Source organism: Callospermophilus lateralis, chromosome 6 (genome assembly GCF_048772815.1).
Source record: "Callospermophilus lateralis isolate mCalLat2 chromosome 6, mCalLat2.hap1, whole genome shotgun sequence".
In the NCBI taxonomy this organism is placed as follows: domain Eukaryota; kingdom Metazoa; phylum Chordata; class Mammalia; order Rodentia; family Sciuridae; genus Callospermophilus; species Callospermophilus lateralis.
The window spans coordinates 32,653,558-32,671,635 of record NC_135310.1 but is presented as its reverse complement, the minus strand read 5'-3'; the positions used below and the strand labels follow the sequence as shown (position 1 = coordinate 32,671,635).

Genomic DNA, 18,078 nt, shown 5'->3' with positions numbered 1-18,078 from the left:
AGAATTTCTGTGTATAGTCTTGTTTATAATTTGCTCAGTTCAGTTGTTTATCAAGATGCATTTTTATTACCAAGCTTGACTACAATTTCACATATGTATATTGACATTTTAAATTACTTGAATAATCATGAAGAATTTTTTTTTCCAAATTTAAGAGAATTTTTGGTTTACTCGCACCTTTGTCAGCACTACTTGGTGTTTACCAGTATGAATAAATGATATCTCATTCTTTTGTTAGCATTTTCTCAGTTGCTCATAAGTTTAATATGTGTGTGCGTGAGTATATACAGAGAACTTATAAATACTAACTTAATCTAAGAAAAATAATAATAAAATTTAAATATTACCAAAAGCAAGGGATCAATGAAAACATTGTATATCCAACTTTAGTAATACCTAAAACACTGGGTTGCAGTAGCCTTGAGTATTCATGCAAGAAAAGAGGAAAAAATAAAATTACATAGTAAGCATTCACCTTATTTTCCAATATAAGAAATTAGGCAGATAATTAAACAGAGAGGATCAAATGCTTATGGTTTTGTTCTTTGAAGAAAGTTGTAAAGCCTTTCAGCAAGATTGAAGGAAACAAAAAAGCACAAATAAGGGATACTAGAATTAAAAAGGATTTAACTGTACCAAAACAAATTTTTAAAGATATGGAAACCATGAAGAATTACATGCCAAATTAAGTTAAAATACTTAACAATAGAAATTTTCCTAGGAATATTTAGTTTAGCAAAACTGATTAAAGAATTAGGACATCATTTGTATTAAAACTCTTTAAAAACTGATTTAGTGTTCTAGAAATCTGTCCAGCAAACAAGCAAGAAACAGGTCCACATAATTTTAAAATAAGGTCTTCTGAACTGTCTTCCAGAGAATTTAATGAAAAGAAATTCCTGACTTGTCCAATGTGTCTAGCATAATCTCCAGACCCAAACCAGATAGGACAGTATAAGAAAAGACTAGTGTAGGCTAATTCTACTTCTGAATATAGGGTAGCAGTCCTAAATGAAGTATTAGCAAATCAGATACATCAGTATATTTTTCAAAAATTATGACTTAATTCCTTTTGGGACATAATATGTATACGTGTAAAAAAAATTTAAGAAAAATGTATGAGAATGATAAAAATTGAAGTTTACTGTGGAGGGGAGGAGGGATGAGAATGTGATAACAGGAGAAGTACCTTCAGGGAAACATAAATTGTGAGGTTTAATTTTGAAGGTGAATGGTGGGTACATAGATGTCCATTGTAATATTCTTTTTGCTCTTTCATATATATTAAATATTTCACGCAGTAATACTTCAATTAGCAGGCTTGACAACTTGTGAGTTACTTAAAATACCTGATGATCATTATTATCCAAAGTACATGTGTGAAGACATGAATTGGTGTGAATATACTATGTATACAACCAGAGATATGAAAAATTGTGCTCTATATGTGTAATAAGAATTGTAATGCATTCTGCTGTCATATAAATAAAAAAAACCTCATTTTTTGTAGAATGGCTTAAATATTCCTTTTGGAGCTATACAAACTAGTAAAAAAAATAAGTATAATAGCATACTTTTCATACACATTTTCATGAATATTGTGTTAAAGGGCTTGTTGGGAAGAAGAAGGTTCTTTCACATTCATATGAAAATAGGTGGCTTTGGTAATGTTTTCAGCCTTGCTAACAAGTTTTTTTTTTTTTTTTTTTTGTATTCCTAGAATAAAAAGAAATTGTTTAGATATAGATATGGGGTTGAAATGTTGGATTTTATACCATTCCTTTCCAAATAATAATTGAACATTTACTCTTTGCCAGGTGCAGTGTTGAGCTGTTGGCACTTACTGACACATACCATATGTAATACGTAATATCACATTTAAGATGTGGTATTTGACCTCAAGAAGCTTAAAATTTGTGGGAAATAGATGATCTAGGTGCCAAATTATAGATAATATAATAGGGGCAATTTGGAATATTTCTTCCCAAGTAGGAAGTAGTTTTTTCCAGGTTCTTATAACTATTTTGTTGTTTTAATTTAAGCAAAGTTATATGTGTATATTTTCAGGAGTAACGTAAGCATTTTGAACTACTAATATTCATGTAGACATTTTTAACCCCCTGATGTATTATTTATACTTAAAACTGGAAGAGATAAAATAGGCCCCTAGATGCTTTGTAGAAATTGAAATTTGTCTGTTTCACTGGACTGCCTTTCTAGTTACTCTTTTTTAAAAGGGTATATGTTTAAGAAGCCATAGTATTGTCTGAACCTGCATGCCGGTTTACTTGTCTAAAATATAACCACTTTATAATTTAAAATGAACTATTCCTATGACTTCATTTTTAGAATTTAAGTTGCTGGCATGTAAAAACCATTGTCAATCTTGGATTAATTTCAAGGCTTCTTTGCATTCATAAAGATTTATTTTACCTCGTATTTCCTATGTTTTTAATCCTACATATTGTCCTTGTATGATTCTCCTCAGGCAATTTAGTAGCTTTAAAACTTCAAGTAGTAAATCTGAGTCAGTTTGTTTTAACCTGTTTGAGATATATATATTTTAAAGTATGTCATGAAACAGTAAACTTTATTTATTCTTCATTTAAAGTTTCTCCTGAAGTATTTGGTTTTTGTAGCCTCAGAGCTGTGTAGCAGCTTATATTGGGCCACATATAACAAAAACTCAAAATGAGGGGAATTGATTTTCTCTCCTACACATGAGATCTAGAGTTAGGAAGTACAGAAATAATAAGAGCACAGCATCAGGACCAGGCTTCTTCTGTCTCATCTCATTGTTCCATGGTCCCAAATGGCTACTTCAGTTTTAGCACTCATAACCAAATTCCAGGCAGCAAGAATGAAGGACAGAAAGGCAAAGGAATCCTTGGTGGCTTAGCTTGTCATTCTAAGCAGACATCCCAGGAAACAGTAACCATTTTATTTGTATATCATGAACCAGAACATAGTCTTGTGGCCACTTGACTGTGTCAGTTGCCAAGGAGCCTGAATTCTCTAGTATTTTATTTCCATTACAGTGTACCCAGCTAGACATCTGGGTTCTGGTCATTATAAAGGAAGAGTAAAATTGATGTTAGAATAAGCACCCTAGGGCCTCTGCCTCACAGTTATTTCACAGTTTTTGTAGGAAAAAGCTTGGTGTAGTGATCAGATGGCTTGATAAATTGGCTATAGTATAATCATGGCAAGTGATATGAGGAAATCTCTGATCTGCCTATTGATTTGAACTTTCATCAACAGCCACTATCATTTACTGTGTTGTTATTTTCCAAATATATGTGTTTCCTACTTTTCATACATTATTATCGTTTTCAAAAATTTTTATTCTAATCTGGGTATTGAACCTAGGGCTTCATGGTTTTAGGCAGCACTCTACCACTGTGCGACACCCCTAGCCCTCTCATTCAGTTTTTGTGCAATATTCACACCACTCTGGTAGGCACTATTTCATGTTACAAATGACAGCACTAAGGCACAGCAGTTCACTGCCACCCTTGCCCCACCTCGTGTATGTAGAAATGACTTGGGGTAGCTCAGACATACACAAGAAACAAAAACAAAATTATATGCACAGTAAAGGGAATATGGGAATGTAAAAGCAAATCTAGTAAAGTGTGGGAACAATTGATAGAAAATTAAATGTGGTTTTATAGAGATGTAAGTAGACTTGCTCTGTCTTGTTTATCTGCTTTATTAGAAACTAAAAGGCAAAAAAAGAAGGAATTTTCTCTTTTATCTCTTGGCATGCTTATTGTTTTAGTCATATAATAATTCAGATCCTTGTATAGAATACTAGTTTTTCATATTTTGTCTTCATAGAATCATAAAAATAATCATAGTATATTATTATATTTGCTGATTTGTATGTATGGAAGGTGAGAGTTAGAAAAGGCAAATATCCATTGTTTATTTTTTAAAATGCTAAAACCCAAATAGCATTTTTTAGCTGGCTATAGATCATGTGCTTAGTAAAAAATAGGGCTTGCCTATTTATTTATATGAATGCTGTTATCATAGGAATCTTGTAAAATTAATACTGGTATTGCATAACTATTTATTAGAGCTTTGCTTATACACACAAGTATGTGAGCTCCTTGAGGACAACAGAGTTTGCCTTATTCATTTTTTTTCCTCTAGTGTCCTTGGCATAACAGGAAGTATCAGTGAGTAAAGAATTAATGAATGTCTAGTAAAGGAGTTTAATGACTTTTATTTTGTTTTATTTCTCAGGATGTGATCTTCGTGGCCAGAAGCTAAGTTTTAAACTACCCCAATGGATGCAGACAGTGATGTTGCATTGGACATTCTAATTACAAATGTAGTCTGTGTTTTTAGAACAAGATGCCATTTGAACTTAAGAAAGATTGCTTTGGAGGGAGCAAATGTAATTTATAAGCGTGATGTTGGGGTAAGTATTTGAATTTTGTATGTGTACTATCATAACCTAATTTTATACTTCCATGAATGATACTACAGATAGTTTATGAATACCTTACTATGTGCTAGTTGTACTCTATAGGTTGTTGAGTCCTGAAGACAATGGCCCCTCCTCTCATGGAGGTAGTAAATTTTGGAAATTACTTATCTTTGAGTCTTAGCAAAGAATTCATTGGTTAGACATGTTATTCTCTCAGTTTTTAAAAAATAATTAGATATGTGTTTATTAGACTTTTATCTGTCTCTGCTGACATACGTTTCACTCAGAAAGATAGCATTCTTTAAGAAAGCATCGTTAGAACTGCTAAAATTATCCTCAGAAATAATTCTAAAGATTGTTTACCAGTCACCCATCACTACTTTGATAATATTTCTGGTTTGTAATTTATCTGCAAAACATCTTTTACTTGTAAAATGAGAAATCACGATTCCTATATATACTTCTATCAGGATTTTTGGTAAATTTTTACATCTATACCTGTATAGATATATACATTTCTTTGTGTATTCATATAACTCTGTTGAATCTACAAAAAGACTGTGAATTTTAGGAAGATTTTACTGCTAAGGTGACAAATCATCACTGATTCTCTTGCAATTTCAACTCTAGAATCTAGGCTAGGGCTGGGGGAGTAGGCATGTGTGGATGGGAAGGGAGAAAAATGTGTTTCCTTAGTGTTCTTACAGCTTGTTCAACAGGCAGATCTCTCAATGTCTTTGAACTGAAGAAAGGGACCTTTATATTTCAAATGTACTTAAATTTAATTATATTTGAATAGTGCTCTAATATATACTTTTTGTAGTATGTTAGCTGTCATACTGTTCTTTAGTAGCCAAGATAGATAGATAATTTTCTTTCTTGACAAGTTGTTAAAAATAATATGGTCCAGAGCATTATAAATTTTAGTTTTTATTCAGCTTGTAACATTTAAAATAAAAGCCTTTAGTATTAATAAGTAGTAATAAAATTTAAGGGTTTTGAGATTAACAACATAAATAACAATGGATATTTATTTGGTTTATATAAACTGAAATTGATGAATAAATTAATCTTATACATCTATTATGAAAATTAAGAATGTATCTGAAGGCTTTCTTGAAGCTCTAAAAATTAAATGCCAGTGTAACTAAGTAAATTATCATTAGTTCTTAGTACTAGAAACAAAATTAGAATGAATTAAATTCAATTAAAATGTTCCATGAACCACAATTAAAGCCTTTCTAGTTCACCAGTGATATGATTTTCCCTTTAAATCAGGAATAAATTTGTCTTCTAAAAAGTTTAGAAAGGAAAATGTGAAACATTGCTCTAGTATTTTAGCATGATGACATGGAGAGCTTTTTTTTCTAGGAAGGTTGACTGAGAAGTTTTAGGTGATGGAGAAACTGGTGGTGAGAAACATTTAAATGCAATATAAACTCAGTCCAATGTTTCTCAGTCAGTCATGTATGAAATTTTATGAGGTATTTTATTCATTGTCATTTTTTGGCAGTTTTAAGTCTCTCCAAATTTAGTAATGTTCTAATTTGATAATATTGCCTATGACAAAAAAACTAAAAATGTAACTAGAGTTTTAAGGAGACATGCCTGATTTATTATGTTACTTTATCCCAGTAAGCCTTTATTTCTTTCTTATACATAATAATGGGCATGTAATAAGTATTTCCATAAATGAAAAGTTAAAATGAAAATTTAAATTTACATATTATCTTAGACCTATTATTATTAGACCTTGACCTATTAATTCAGACTGTGTAGATAATTTTGTTCTATCCCAGACCTTTAAATGCCTTTTATATATAAGGAATCTAAAATTAATTTCTCACTTTGACATTTCTCTTGCTCTGAAGATTTCAGTGAGGAGCTTGAGTATGTAACAGGCATCTCAACTCTAGGATGCAATATAATGTAGCGATGGGTCCATGAAGCAGAGTAAAGCAGGGCTACAAATTAGAGAACAGTGAAAGAATGGGTGTTGCCATAGATTGATCAGGGTCGGTACGGAGGTCATGTGTGGTGAGAGATCAGAATGAAGTGAAGATATTGAGGGAAGAATGTTCCAAATGTAAGACACAGCTTCTCCAAAGCTCCTGATATGCAAACAGATTTGGCATGTGTAAGGATCCATGAAAGTTCCATTGATGTGACTAGAGTAGAAAGAGTTCAACTGTTTATGTTTTTATAGTTTGTTGATACCAAGTATGTAGTGAGAGATTTATGTAGATCTTGTTTTTTAATTAATTAAATATTTAATGAGATTAATTGTGTTCTCTATTCAGTCTTGAACTAACTTCATTTTGGGTGATTTAGAGAGAAGTTAACTTTGAATAAGCTTGGAATAATACTTAGACATTGGCATGGCTACACAAAATAGAACCATACATGAAAATTAACATCATTAGGTAATCAAATTATTTTTTTTCCAGAAAGTATTAATGAAGCTTAGAAAACCTAGAATTACAGCTACAATTTGGTCCTCAGGAAAAATTATTTGCACTGGAGCAACAAGGTAAATGTTACTTGGGTTCTTAGTTTTTTATTTTTTACTTTCCCCCCATGGAAAAGGTACTTTTCGTAGACTTAAAAACAAAGTTCTATGTAAAGTTGGTTATGTTCCTCAGTGTGAAGTATTTTTTCCTGTGTAACTTGGTCTTTTTCTTTCCTTAAAACATAGCGAAGAAGAAGCTAAATTTGGTGCCAGACGTTTAGCCCGCAGTCTGCAGAAATTAGGTTTTCAGGTAACATTTTCAAAAATTACACAAAACTGCAAATATTCAAGGATTTATTTTTGTAAAATAGAATTCGTATGATTGACTTTTTCTGAGTTTTATATACTGCCCTTCAGCATGAAAATTTGGTAGCAAAACTTGGCTGTGTGGATATTTTAAAAAGATCCTGGCTTTTCCTAATCTCCTTTCCTTTAAAGAAACTTGTTTCCTTTCAAGTTAATTGTCAAAAATGCCAGGTCAAAATGATGAACTGAGACCTGCAAGGCCCTGGTGATGTGGACACACTGGTTAGCAGGCTTATTGCTGTTGGCCTTTTCAAATATTTGTACAGACAAAACTTTGAAATAAATTATTATTTATTATGAACCTGCTAGGTCACTTGCAAATGATGACTAAGTGGAAGAGAAGGGCGAAATAGTCCTTGAAGGTGTGGGCCAGGCTGTTTGGGATTTGGATGTTTATAGTGTTGGGAAGTTTAGTTTCTTTCTGATGACCTTAAGTCTTAGAAGGAGCTGAACTGCTGGTGGGGAGTGGGGCAGGGTCTGGGGGATGCTGGCACTTGAGGAGAGTGGCAGTAGAAGTCTAGAGGTGAAGCTATGTGATAGTGAGGCCACTTGACACTTTTCTGGCTTTCTACTGCTTTGTGTAAGTAATACTGACTTGGAGGATAGACAGTGCACCCAAAATTGTGGTTTTAGGAGGAATGTTAGAAAAGATAAGGAGATGAAACAATTCAAGATGTTGGTAGGAGTGGCTGAAGTTATTAATGTGAAGAGAACATTTTCAGCCTGGGAACTGCTTTTCTTAGAATAGCATTAGAAACATTGAGGGCAAACCCAGCTTTTTAAAACAGTGTATCATTCTAGCCCCCAAGGAAAATAAACCTCTACTTACATTCAAGGAAATGTCTTTTTACCTTAATGACTATTAGAAAGACATCTGACCTTTGGAATCCAATGTACAATCTCTCCATTTACTGACTTTTTAAAGTGACAGCTTTTCCATTTTGACTCCTTTAAAAAGGAAGAATTAGTTTAACTTTTTTCTTTACTATTTCTTGCTTTAATTTTTTTCCTTACTATTGTTTCTTTGATGGTTCAAACTGTCTCATTTAAATTAACAAATTATATACAAGATTTAAAAATCCTCAGATGTGCCATTTTAATCATGCAGATATCTCAGATTTTACTATTATTTTAAATGAAGTTTTTGAGCTTTTTTTCTTTCATTGAATTACAGCTTTTAATACTAACAACTTATAATACTAAATTCATGCTCAGGATGTTTGGTTCTCTGTATAAGAGTAGAAAGTTAATAAAGAGTGCCATGATGAGCAGATTCTTTTGTTGCAAAATAATTCACTGAGTTTCACTTCTCTCCCAAAGGTAATATTTACAGATTTTAAGGTTGTTAATGTTTTGGCAGTTTGCAACATGCCCTTTGAAATCCGTTTGCCAGAATTCACAAAGAACAATAGACCTCATGCCAGGTAGGTCTTTGAAGAATCAAGATAACTTAAAAATTTGAGATTACCCATCAGACTGTAAATATTCATATTAATTTTGGCATTTTTAAAATATAGTTATGAACCTGAACTTCATCCTGCTGTGTGCTATCGGATAAAGTCTCTAAGAGCTACATTACAGATTTTTTCAACAGGAAGTATCACAGTAACAGGTAATGTGTGATGTTGAAACCAAACTTGTCAATTACAGACCAAATAATATAAGAGATGTGTACACTAGGATAGAAGTAAAGTTTAATTTGTCCCATTTCAGTCACTACTTCTGCACTTCAAGGGCAGTAAGTCTTCTGACCTTTTTTTTTTTTTTTTTTTTTTTTTTTTAAAGAGAGAGAATTTTTTAATATTTATTTTTTAGTTTTTTCTTTGGACATAATATCTTTATTTTATTTTTATGTGGTGTTGAGGATCGAACCCAGCACCCCGCACATGCCAGGCGAGCGCGTTACTGCTTGAGCCACATCCCCAGCCCTAAGTCTTCTTTTTACCTTATAGATAAGTCTTCCCTCCTTTTGTACTATTTGTACATTTTATATCCTATTTTGTGTCTAATTTCATTCTCCATTATCTTAGTGAGATCATTCATTCTCATTGTTGTATAGAATCTAATGTCCGAATGTACTCCATAGGCGTTTAGTTTTCAGATTGGAGCTTTTAAGAACATTCTAATATGTATCTTCATAGTATTTTTTTAAATTTATGATATCTTATAAAATACCCAAGAGAAACCCAGTCTCTGAACTTCATAGAGATTTTTACATAATTAGAATATCCAAATATAGTTGGTACCTATTTGTTACATGTGTTTTGTTATATCTTTTGAAATTAAAACAAGTATTTGGGAAGGAGTAGTTTTGGGAGACTAGCAAACATGTCAAAGGGCAGCATTAGCATACAAGATGATTCTTAAAGGTGCTGTGATAGTGAATCATGCAGAGGCATTGCATGAGAGCCAGTAGGTGCATGTTAGGCAAAATTGAGTTGAGGAACAATTCTTTAGTCTTGGAAAATGGCTTTTTATTCCTTTAATTCTTAGAGGAGAAACATTAACAAGTAAGTTTTAATTTTGACCATCTTTGGGTTTTCACATCTTCCTTGGGGACTTTTAAAGCCAATTGCCAGGATCCTTCCTGAATCTTAAAAACAGGGTGGTGGAGAACAAGTCTGTTTGTTCCCTTTCAGCTATCTGTTTCTATACTTTGGAGCCTGAACTTCCAAGAATATCCACAATGTACTGTTAAGTCCTGCTAAGTATAGAATTAACAACTCATGTGTAAAAATCTGTTTATTGAGTTGATGGACAATTAGACAATATAACAACAAATTGAATACAGTTGACCTAGTTAATTATCATGCAATATACATGGACACCTGGAATATCCTGTGAAATGTTAACAATTCAGTGAACACCTTCTGAGTGGTTTCTGTGAGGAAAGTTCTATACTATGTGGAGGGGGTGAGGTGAGGTGAGTCAGAAAAGAGCAGACCAATACAAGACATGTTCAAAACCTTCAGAGTCTACAATGAGTGGATCTGTAAATATTCACAGTTTTTCAAAATGGGTAATTATACATTAGTGAAACCATTTTACTCAAAATTTTGTGAAAATATTTTTATACTTTTTTTTGGTTTGTTTTTAGCTACTTAAATAAATAAAAGATTATATTTTTAAAAGTTGTTCCAGAGCTGTACAGATTAATTTATATGTAGCATTACCTCACTGCCTTCCCCACTCATTGATTTGGATAAACTCTGAGGTTACAGGGACCAAATCAGTAATAAAAATGCATTCCAAGTAGTAGTAAATTTATGAGGAATTTTAGACTACATAGTATAAAAAAGCCAATATTTCAATAGCAGCTTTATTTTACTTTGCTATGTTCCTCCATATTCCTCTGAGTCTCAGTTGTAGTCTAACCAAAAGCCAGAAACCAGTACCCAAAAAAGATAGTGGGTGTCTAGTCCTGTGTGTTATTCTTCCCTGTGCATATTTTTGTGCTTTTTATTCTCCTCCACGATGGGGTAGTTTTGTTTGTTTATTTTTACTTCTTTTCATACTGGTACCCTAAAACAAAATGAATAACACATTTGGTGTTTCAGATTTATTTTAATTATGCACACACAAAAAATTGTGTTCTCTGATTCTTATTAAAATTTTTTTCTTGATTCTTTTTGTGGTTGTTTGTATGATGATGTATGTGAATTTGATATTCTAAAGTAGATGATATTTTTAACTGAAAAATCAGTATTTCCTAGCTTCTCAGCTCTTCTCAACCTTTTCAATTGTGTTCATTTCAGGGCCCAATGTAAAGGCTGTGGCTACTGCTGTGGAACAAATATACCCATTTGTGTTTGAAAGCAGGAAAGAAATTTTATAACTCATCACTTAATTGGTTAGAATCTCTAACTGAGCACCTTTTAAAACCTGCTGCACATTGGACTCAAAGCAAAAGGAAAACTGGACCAACAGTAATTGAGGAAATAGACTCTTTTATTCACTCACGGCTACAGTGTAAGCTCCAGTCCCTTTGGATTTTATTTCAAACTTTGCTGTAATATAAAAAGGAAGTTTACAAGACATGACATTGCTGCTTTTACAAAAGGACATTCTATTTATTTTCGCAGTAATTCTCATGTCCCCATAAGCAGAGCTGTCACAATGTGCACTACCTTAAATTGTTTTATTGTTGTCATTGTAATTTTTTTCCAGTTTGAGCTAATGTGTTTTATTTGTGAATAGTCTTTTACATTTTTGTATGCTGAATATGGGCACCAAAGAACCTGTAAAAGTTATCTTTTTCAATTGAATGTGCACAAATAAAAGTTTGGAAAAGATCTTTATTCATATCCATTCTGTAACTTTTATTCCCCATTTTATATTTTAACAAAAATTGTATTCATAATTCTTTTTTTTTTTTTTAAATCTATGCAAGTTTAGACTTTGGCTAAAGTGTGTTAGCTTATTTTTGAAGTGTATTTTGTATATATATATATATGTATATGCTGTGTGTGTAAAGTATCTTTTCATGCTCTGTTACCAAATAACAAATAGGAAATTTTTTTCTTGGGGATTAGAAGTAAACACTTGTACATACTCTAGGGAACTGGGTAGGACTTTATAAAGGATAATGTTTTATGTTGCTAATTTAATATGATAGAAAATGTTAAATAACTTTTAAAAGTTAAGAAATTGTAGTTTTTAAAAAAGAAGCCTCTTTCCCACTAGATGAATATGAGAAAGAAGCTGTGATGGGTGGTACCTCATCTGTTACCTTTGTTATTCTGGAGAGACTCTGTAGTTGTAGGGAAGTGATTAAGGTTCTTGGTGCTCAAGGCTATATTAAGAGTCCTGTCAGAAGTTGATAACATTGTGTAGTTTTAACAAGAAGTGCCCACAAGCTGCCTCTGTGCCACAGTATAATTATAATATAGTTGAACTTGAACTTGAAAGCCATTTTGCAAGTTATGTCTTTCCCTTTACTGTGTCTTATTTAATGGAGCTAAAGAGTGGCAATTCAGTGTATAGGATTGCAACGCTTAAAATTATTATAAATAAGTGTTTATGAAGCAGTGGCCTCTGGCTCACCCTGAGCCTTGGAATGGTAGCACAGGATCGATCAGTCTTCAGTTGCACTCTTCTTACATTTAGGAGTTTAGCATAATTAACAGTGGTTTTACCAAGAAATACAGCTGTGTAGAGTTGAATCAGCTTCTCTGTAGAAATTTAGTAAAATCAGTATTCCAACAGTGTCCCGAAAACCTGAATTACCAAAATGTCTTGAAACATTTGTAAAATCTTACAACATCTGAACCTTCATGTTCAGTACATTTTCCATACCATATTATAAAACCTTGAAAACCTAGCTTAAGCACTGCACTGAACAATATATTTTCTGTTTATTTTTATCTTCTTTCTCTCAAAGCCTTCCCCTACCCTGTCACTCCCTCAAATGTAGGAGGCAAAAGCTAACTTTTATACTTATTTCTTATGAAAGATTCAAGTGTGTGTTTTAGAATTTTATTCTTTTTTTTCCTACATTTGTGTTTATTTGCTTCATTTCAAGATCAGTAGGATAGCTAACCTCATAAATACAAAGAATGTTACTAGATGAAAGAATTATAGGTAGACTTTTTAAAATTTGAGATTTTCCACTTAGTTTTAATAAACAGTCATAAGTAAACTGTCCTGCAGTGTTCACAAAAAAGAGTGGGGTGGGGGGAAGAATTATACAACTAAGGTGCAGATCCAGGTAATTTAACATTTTCAGTATTCAGATGACTTGAGAACCTTGCAGATCAGTAGAAATGAAAATGCTTTATCTGATGGAGAGGAAAGCTAGCCTGAACAGGTCTGGATTTAGGTTGCTACATGTATGCTCACCACCTGGCATTGTTTGTGGGTGATCCACTAAGCATGACAAAGCTGGGAAGAAGCAAGTGTGTCTGATGTCTTCTGGCTTTCCACAAGTACTGTACATTTTTTATATAAATAAAAGCTGTGAATATATACATACAAATTATAAGTATTACCCCCTTTTTATTTTTGAAAACTAAAAGGCTTCATTTGGTGGGTGGAGGGGCAGGTATTGGGTAAAAATTAATCTGAAGACAAAATGTCTTCAGACTCAGGATGATAAAAGGAAAATATAAGAGAATGTTTAAGACACTGAAGTTGAAGTCACTAGTAGTAAACCATCTTGGTTTATTTTCTGCCCATTTGCAATGAATGGCCAAACCAAGAAATAGCTTAAGTATAAATGGTGTTTGAACTTGAAAGGAATTATGTTACAATTAAAAAAAAAAAAAAAAACTTAAACAATCTGTGATGCTTAGAAAAAAACAAACAAAACCAAGATAACATGAAAACCTGACTTGTATAACTCTTAAGTTAAACTGATCCTCTGCAGAACACATTTTGCCGCCTTGTTCCAAAACAAAACAAAAGCACACTCTAATTTGCATATGAGGGAATCAATATCTATTTTGCTCCTTCCTGCCAACTTTTAATTTAGATGGTACATCTCAGAACCAGACTTTTAGTCATTTTCCTGAGTCTTTGATATTAATGATTTACTATTTATATAGACTTATAGTCTTTTCCACTTTTTAAATAAGAGAATTTAGTAGATCATGTACCTTTTATCAAACTGGGGCAGTTTGTTAGCCAAATACTGGGGTTTTGATACGTAGGATTCTCTTATGATCAATCATTTTGAAAAATTATTTTTCAAGTTAGGTTGTTCATGCATTAAAAGTTTTTGTGTGTCTTCCATAGTTTCTATTAGTAATCTAATGGGTTTCTACTTAAGTGGTTCTAGATTCTTTATTATCGATTTTCTTTCATTCTGAATTCTCTTGATGAAATACCTTATCTAGTCTTAAATTCAACTGGAGAAATGCAGAATAGAGCAATTCATTACTATTGGGTAAAAAACCCACTGGATGTTTGCTGGTTTGGTTGGCCATCTCTTGTTTCATCACAGAGAAGAACATAGGGAATTGTCCTAATTTCTGAATGTCATTTATTATGTCTGTATTGTTCTGAACGTCAGCATCATTTATAGCCTCTCTGCCATAACCTGAGGTAGTGATATTCCCGAGACATGGGAAGAATTGCAGGAAACAATGGATTACTAAGAATTATGAGAGTCTTCCAAGGAGAAAATTTATAGGTTTGACCTAATAACATAAACCTAATTGCTTAGAGATTTAGATTTTCTGGTGTTTTACTAATAGTCACTTCTAAATAAATATGGTCCCAAGATTTTAAAATTGTTCTCTTTAATCATTTAAAAAAATGGAAAATGCTTATTTTTCTCAAGTATTACACAGAATTTTCTTTTAATATTTTATATTAACATGAAAGTCATAATAGTAGTATATTTTGCATTAAATTTTACTTCATAATTCATAAGATAAGCTCCCATAATCTTTATTCTTGTAGAACTGTAACTAGGAATTACCACAAAATCCTAGCCAGGAGCCTATCCTAATCTAGAACACGTGTGTAACTGATTTGTCTACATTGCGTGTCCTGGTTCTTTTTTACACGAGACCCAGTGCAAATAATATCTTAGTAGGCAAAATGTAAGCTTGGATCCAGAACACTTGTATTTCTGAATAATAAAGCTGCAACTGGCCTCCATGCATACATATCTTAAGGCAAAGGTTGTAGGATTTAGTCTTTAAAAGCCTGTGGTGTGAAGGAGAAAGTATTGAACCAGCCAGTATTTTCTTTAACCTGATATCTTGCTCCAAAAAAAAAAAAAATTGCTTAGGACCATGTATCTCATCTACCTTTTGAGATTCCTTTGGGGAAGAGGGAATTAAAAGAAGTCTATAATTTCAGGTGTCCCTTTAAAAATAGCTCAGGACACTGAATAAAAACCTGGGGGTGGGGAGAGGAGGGTAAATGTGCCACTAATAGTGCTTTCATCCTGTATCATCATTCCTAAGGCCTTGAGGCCATTAGGTCTCTGGAGAAAGCTGCTTTGGTTGTCCCCTTCCACACAGCTTTTTACACTCCAGGAGCTGCTCTTGGGGTTTTCTTTTTTGAAGCTGTGTTGGCATTAGTTCTTTTTGGTGATGACTCATAAAACAAATGTTGTTTTTCACATAGTTCCTGAAAGAGAAAGAAGCACTCATGAAAATGTCATTCTTAGTTTCCATACTTGAAAAAAATAGGCATGCTGTTATTTTTTAAATCACCCTGGAGTTTTAATGTTTTGGTTATGCAAAAATGTTTTATTGTGAAGCCTCTTATATCATGAAATATATAAACCCTAGAACCTGGGTCAATTTCATGCAAAAAGTAGGTGTAAGTTAGGGTATGTTTTCAGAACACAACCCCTATGACTGCAGGCCAGGCTTCCAAGGGTTAGAAAGAGAACCAGTGAGGACTGGGGATTTAGCTCATTTGGTAGAGCTCCTGCCTCACATGTATAAGGCCCTGGGTTCAATCCTTAATACTGCAAAAAATAGAACATAACTAGTGGAGATTTTATCCCAAGTCCTATCTCATTTTCTTCCATTTCTCAGATTCCACCACTACGCCTGTATTTACATCTATATATTTTGGCTTCTTTATTATCCACTCATTTTTGCATGAATAAGTTCTTTTCTACAAGATTATTCCCACCAGCATAAAATATGCTTTAGTATTTTTTCTTTATTTTACAAATATCTTTCAAAGATCTTTTTTCTATAATTTAACCGCTTAATCAAGTGGCTGTGCCCTGGTAGGTGGTAAGGATGGAGCTGCATAAAGACTCCTGCTTTCAAAGCTTAGGTTTTCCCAGGGGAGACAAGCATGTAAGCATATAATTTAAGTAAAAGTGCTGGTGGGAAAAGTAAGCAGTAAAAAGGGAAAAAAATGACTTTGGGGGAGAGATTGTATCATATAGTAACATGGGGCTGGGCACAGTGGCACACTCCTGCAATCCCAGTGGCTTAGGAGGTTGAGGCAGGAGAATCAGAAGTTCAAAGTTAGAGGCCCTAAGCAATTTAGCAAGACTCTGTCTCCAAATAAACATAAGAGGGATGGGGATGTGGCTCAGTGGTTAAGTGCCCCTGGGTTAAACCCGGGGTAGAGGAGGGGAGGATTAGGTCAGAAACTGGGATAAGAATTCCAGAGAACTGAAAGGTACAAGCAGGGATATTGGTTGGTGCTTGGGAATTTGAGTCTAGGGAGGTACTTTTTTTTTTTTTTTTTTTTTTTTTTTTTAGTGCAGAATAGTGCAGTTTTTTGTGTGAGAGAGAAAAAAATCCCTCAAAGAGGAGATGGATGGTAGTGGGTCAGTGCACAAATGAAAGCACGGGCCTTTGCATCACAGCAGAGTAGGCACAGATGTGGGTAGATTAGTAGACCTCATGGCAAGATGATGAGGTGGTCTTTTTTATTTCTGTTTTCTCAGTACACTATAAAGAGTCATCAACAGAAAGTGGGAGGCAGTTCTGGAGGCTTGATGAGAGAATGTAGCTGTGAGGTAATCACCTTGTAAAATAGGAAAGTCAGCACACCAGGGAGCCACAGTAGATTGCAGGGCATTCATAAAGACCTGCTTGAAAATTGTTCTTGTAAATTTAAAACAAGACTGGTCAGCATAATTGTATGTTTTCTACAGCCACATTTAGCTCCTCAGATAAAGGATAAAATTTGGTTTAATCAGAATTGAGGTTTGCCCAAATGATAGACAGGGGAGGGCAAGGGAAGGAAAAGAGACAGGAAAGGGAGTGACTCTGGTGGCCATCCATGGACCTGAGCAGCAGAAGAATGAAAGAAAGTGAGAACATGAACAGTGGCTGCCCAGTGGTTTCCAGTTCTGGGAGGTTGTCAAGATTTGTCCAAGTGCAGGTTTTTGAGAAAGTAAGCCAGAAAGGAAGGGTGCAAAAGTGAGTGGGGTGTTGGTGAATGGTAGGAGTGGTGGGTAAGGACAACGGAGGGTGTGACCACCCACTTGTCTGCTCCCCTTCAGAGTAGAACTTCAGGGAACAGATTCTAGCTGGTGTCTTCACTTCTTTCTCCATCCTCTTTGGTCACCTTCTGTTCTTATTCCACTGACATTTAGCCTCACAAGCCGGTGATCACTCCCGGTTTATACTTGGCCTCCCTGGTCTTGGGCCACTTACAACAAAAGTCTTTTGGCCTCAGTGACTTGTATTCTTAGCTTTCCTCCAGCCTCACTACTTTCCAGGCCTTTCTGATATTCCCTCTCCTCTGCTTGACCCCTGTGTGTTGACATAATCTAGGACTTGGTCTTGGGCCTCATCCCTTTCTCTTTGCTCTCCGACTGGATGATCTCTGGTTTTATAACTTCAATACCACCTGCAAACTGATGGCCACCCACATCTACTCTAAAGGGTCTCCAGAGTTTCAGATTTACACGTCCAACTGCTTACTGATCTGTATCTTTACTCAACGTCTAATGAACATCTCCAAATTAATATATCCAAAACAGACTGTCATCGCCTGCACCCTGAAGCCTAGGCCTCTTTCAGCTTCCTATCCCATCATCCGTGCAGTTTCTCAAACTAAAACTTGATGTGTCATGCCATGCTAATGTGTCATGCCAACTACTCCATTGCCTACGCCTGTGTCCAGTTCATTCATTCATCCAACAGAGAGCTTCAGTTGTATGCCAAGGAGCTGGGAAACAACAGTGAGCAAAATATACAAAATTATTTGCACTCAATAATTTAAATGTAATGAGATAAGCCAAGTCAATGAGTGTTTCACTGTGGGTTAAAACTTAAGTTGGAAAGTCTGGGACACAATAGTGATCTTGAATAGGGTGACAGAAAAAGTGGAAACTGGAACAGTAAGACAGGTGGATATCTAAGGGAAGGAAACTAGACAGAAGACAAATAAA

At 34.1% G+C, this 18,078-nt stretch overlaps 2 protein-coding genes across 3 annotated transcripts in view; one reads left to right on the top strand and one right to left on the bottom strand.

Moving 5' to 3' along the window:
- The window catches only part of Tbpl1 (TATA-box binding protein like 1), a 33,446-nt gene extending 20,219 nt beyond the window's left edge, over window positions 1-13,227 (top strand). Inside the window, exons 2-7 of one of the 2 annotated variants that reach the window (XM_076858235.1) lie at window positions 4,357-4,429; window positions 6,886-6,968; window positions 7,134-7,197; window positions 8,574-8,677; window positions 8,771-8,865; window positions 11,009-13,227. In XM_076858235.1, the coding sequence (XP_076714350.1) occupies window positions 4,357-4,429; window positions 6,886-6,968; window positions 7,134-7,197; window positions 8,574-8,677; window positions 8,771-8,865; window positions 11,009-11,088 (499 nt within the window). In that variant the 3' untranslated portion in view covers window positions 11,089-13,227. Of the gene's footprint in view, window positions 1-4,251; window positions 4,430-6,885; window positions 6,969-7,133; window positions 7,198-8,573; window positions 8,678-8,770; window positions 8,866-11,008 lie in introns of both variants that reach the window. The other variant, XM_076858234.1, reaches the window with a different exon arrangement.
- A 1,247-nt stretch (window positions 13,228-14,474) lies between these two features.
- Slc2a12 (solute carrier family 2 member 12) overlaps window positions 14,475-18,078 on the bottom strand; it is a 53,515-nt gene continuing 49,911 nt past the window's right edge. Inside the window, exon 5 of the mRNA XM_076858233.1 lies at window positions 14,475-15,332. Coding sequence (XP_076714348.1) covers window positions 15,179-15,332 — 154 coding nt within the window. The 3' untranslated portion in view covers window positions 14,475-15,178. The remainder of the gene's footprint in view (window positions 15,333-18,078) is intronic.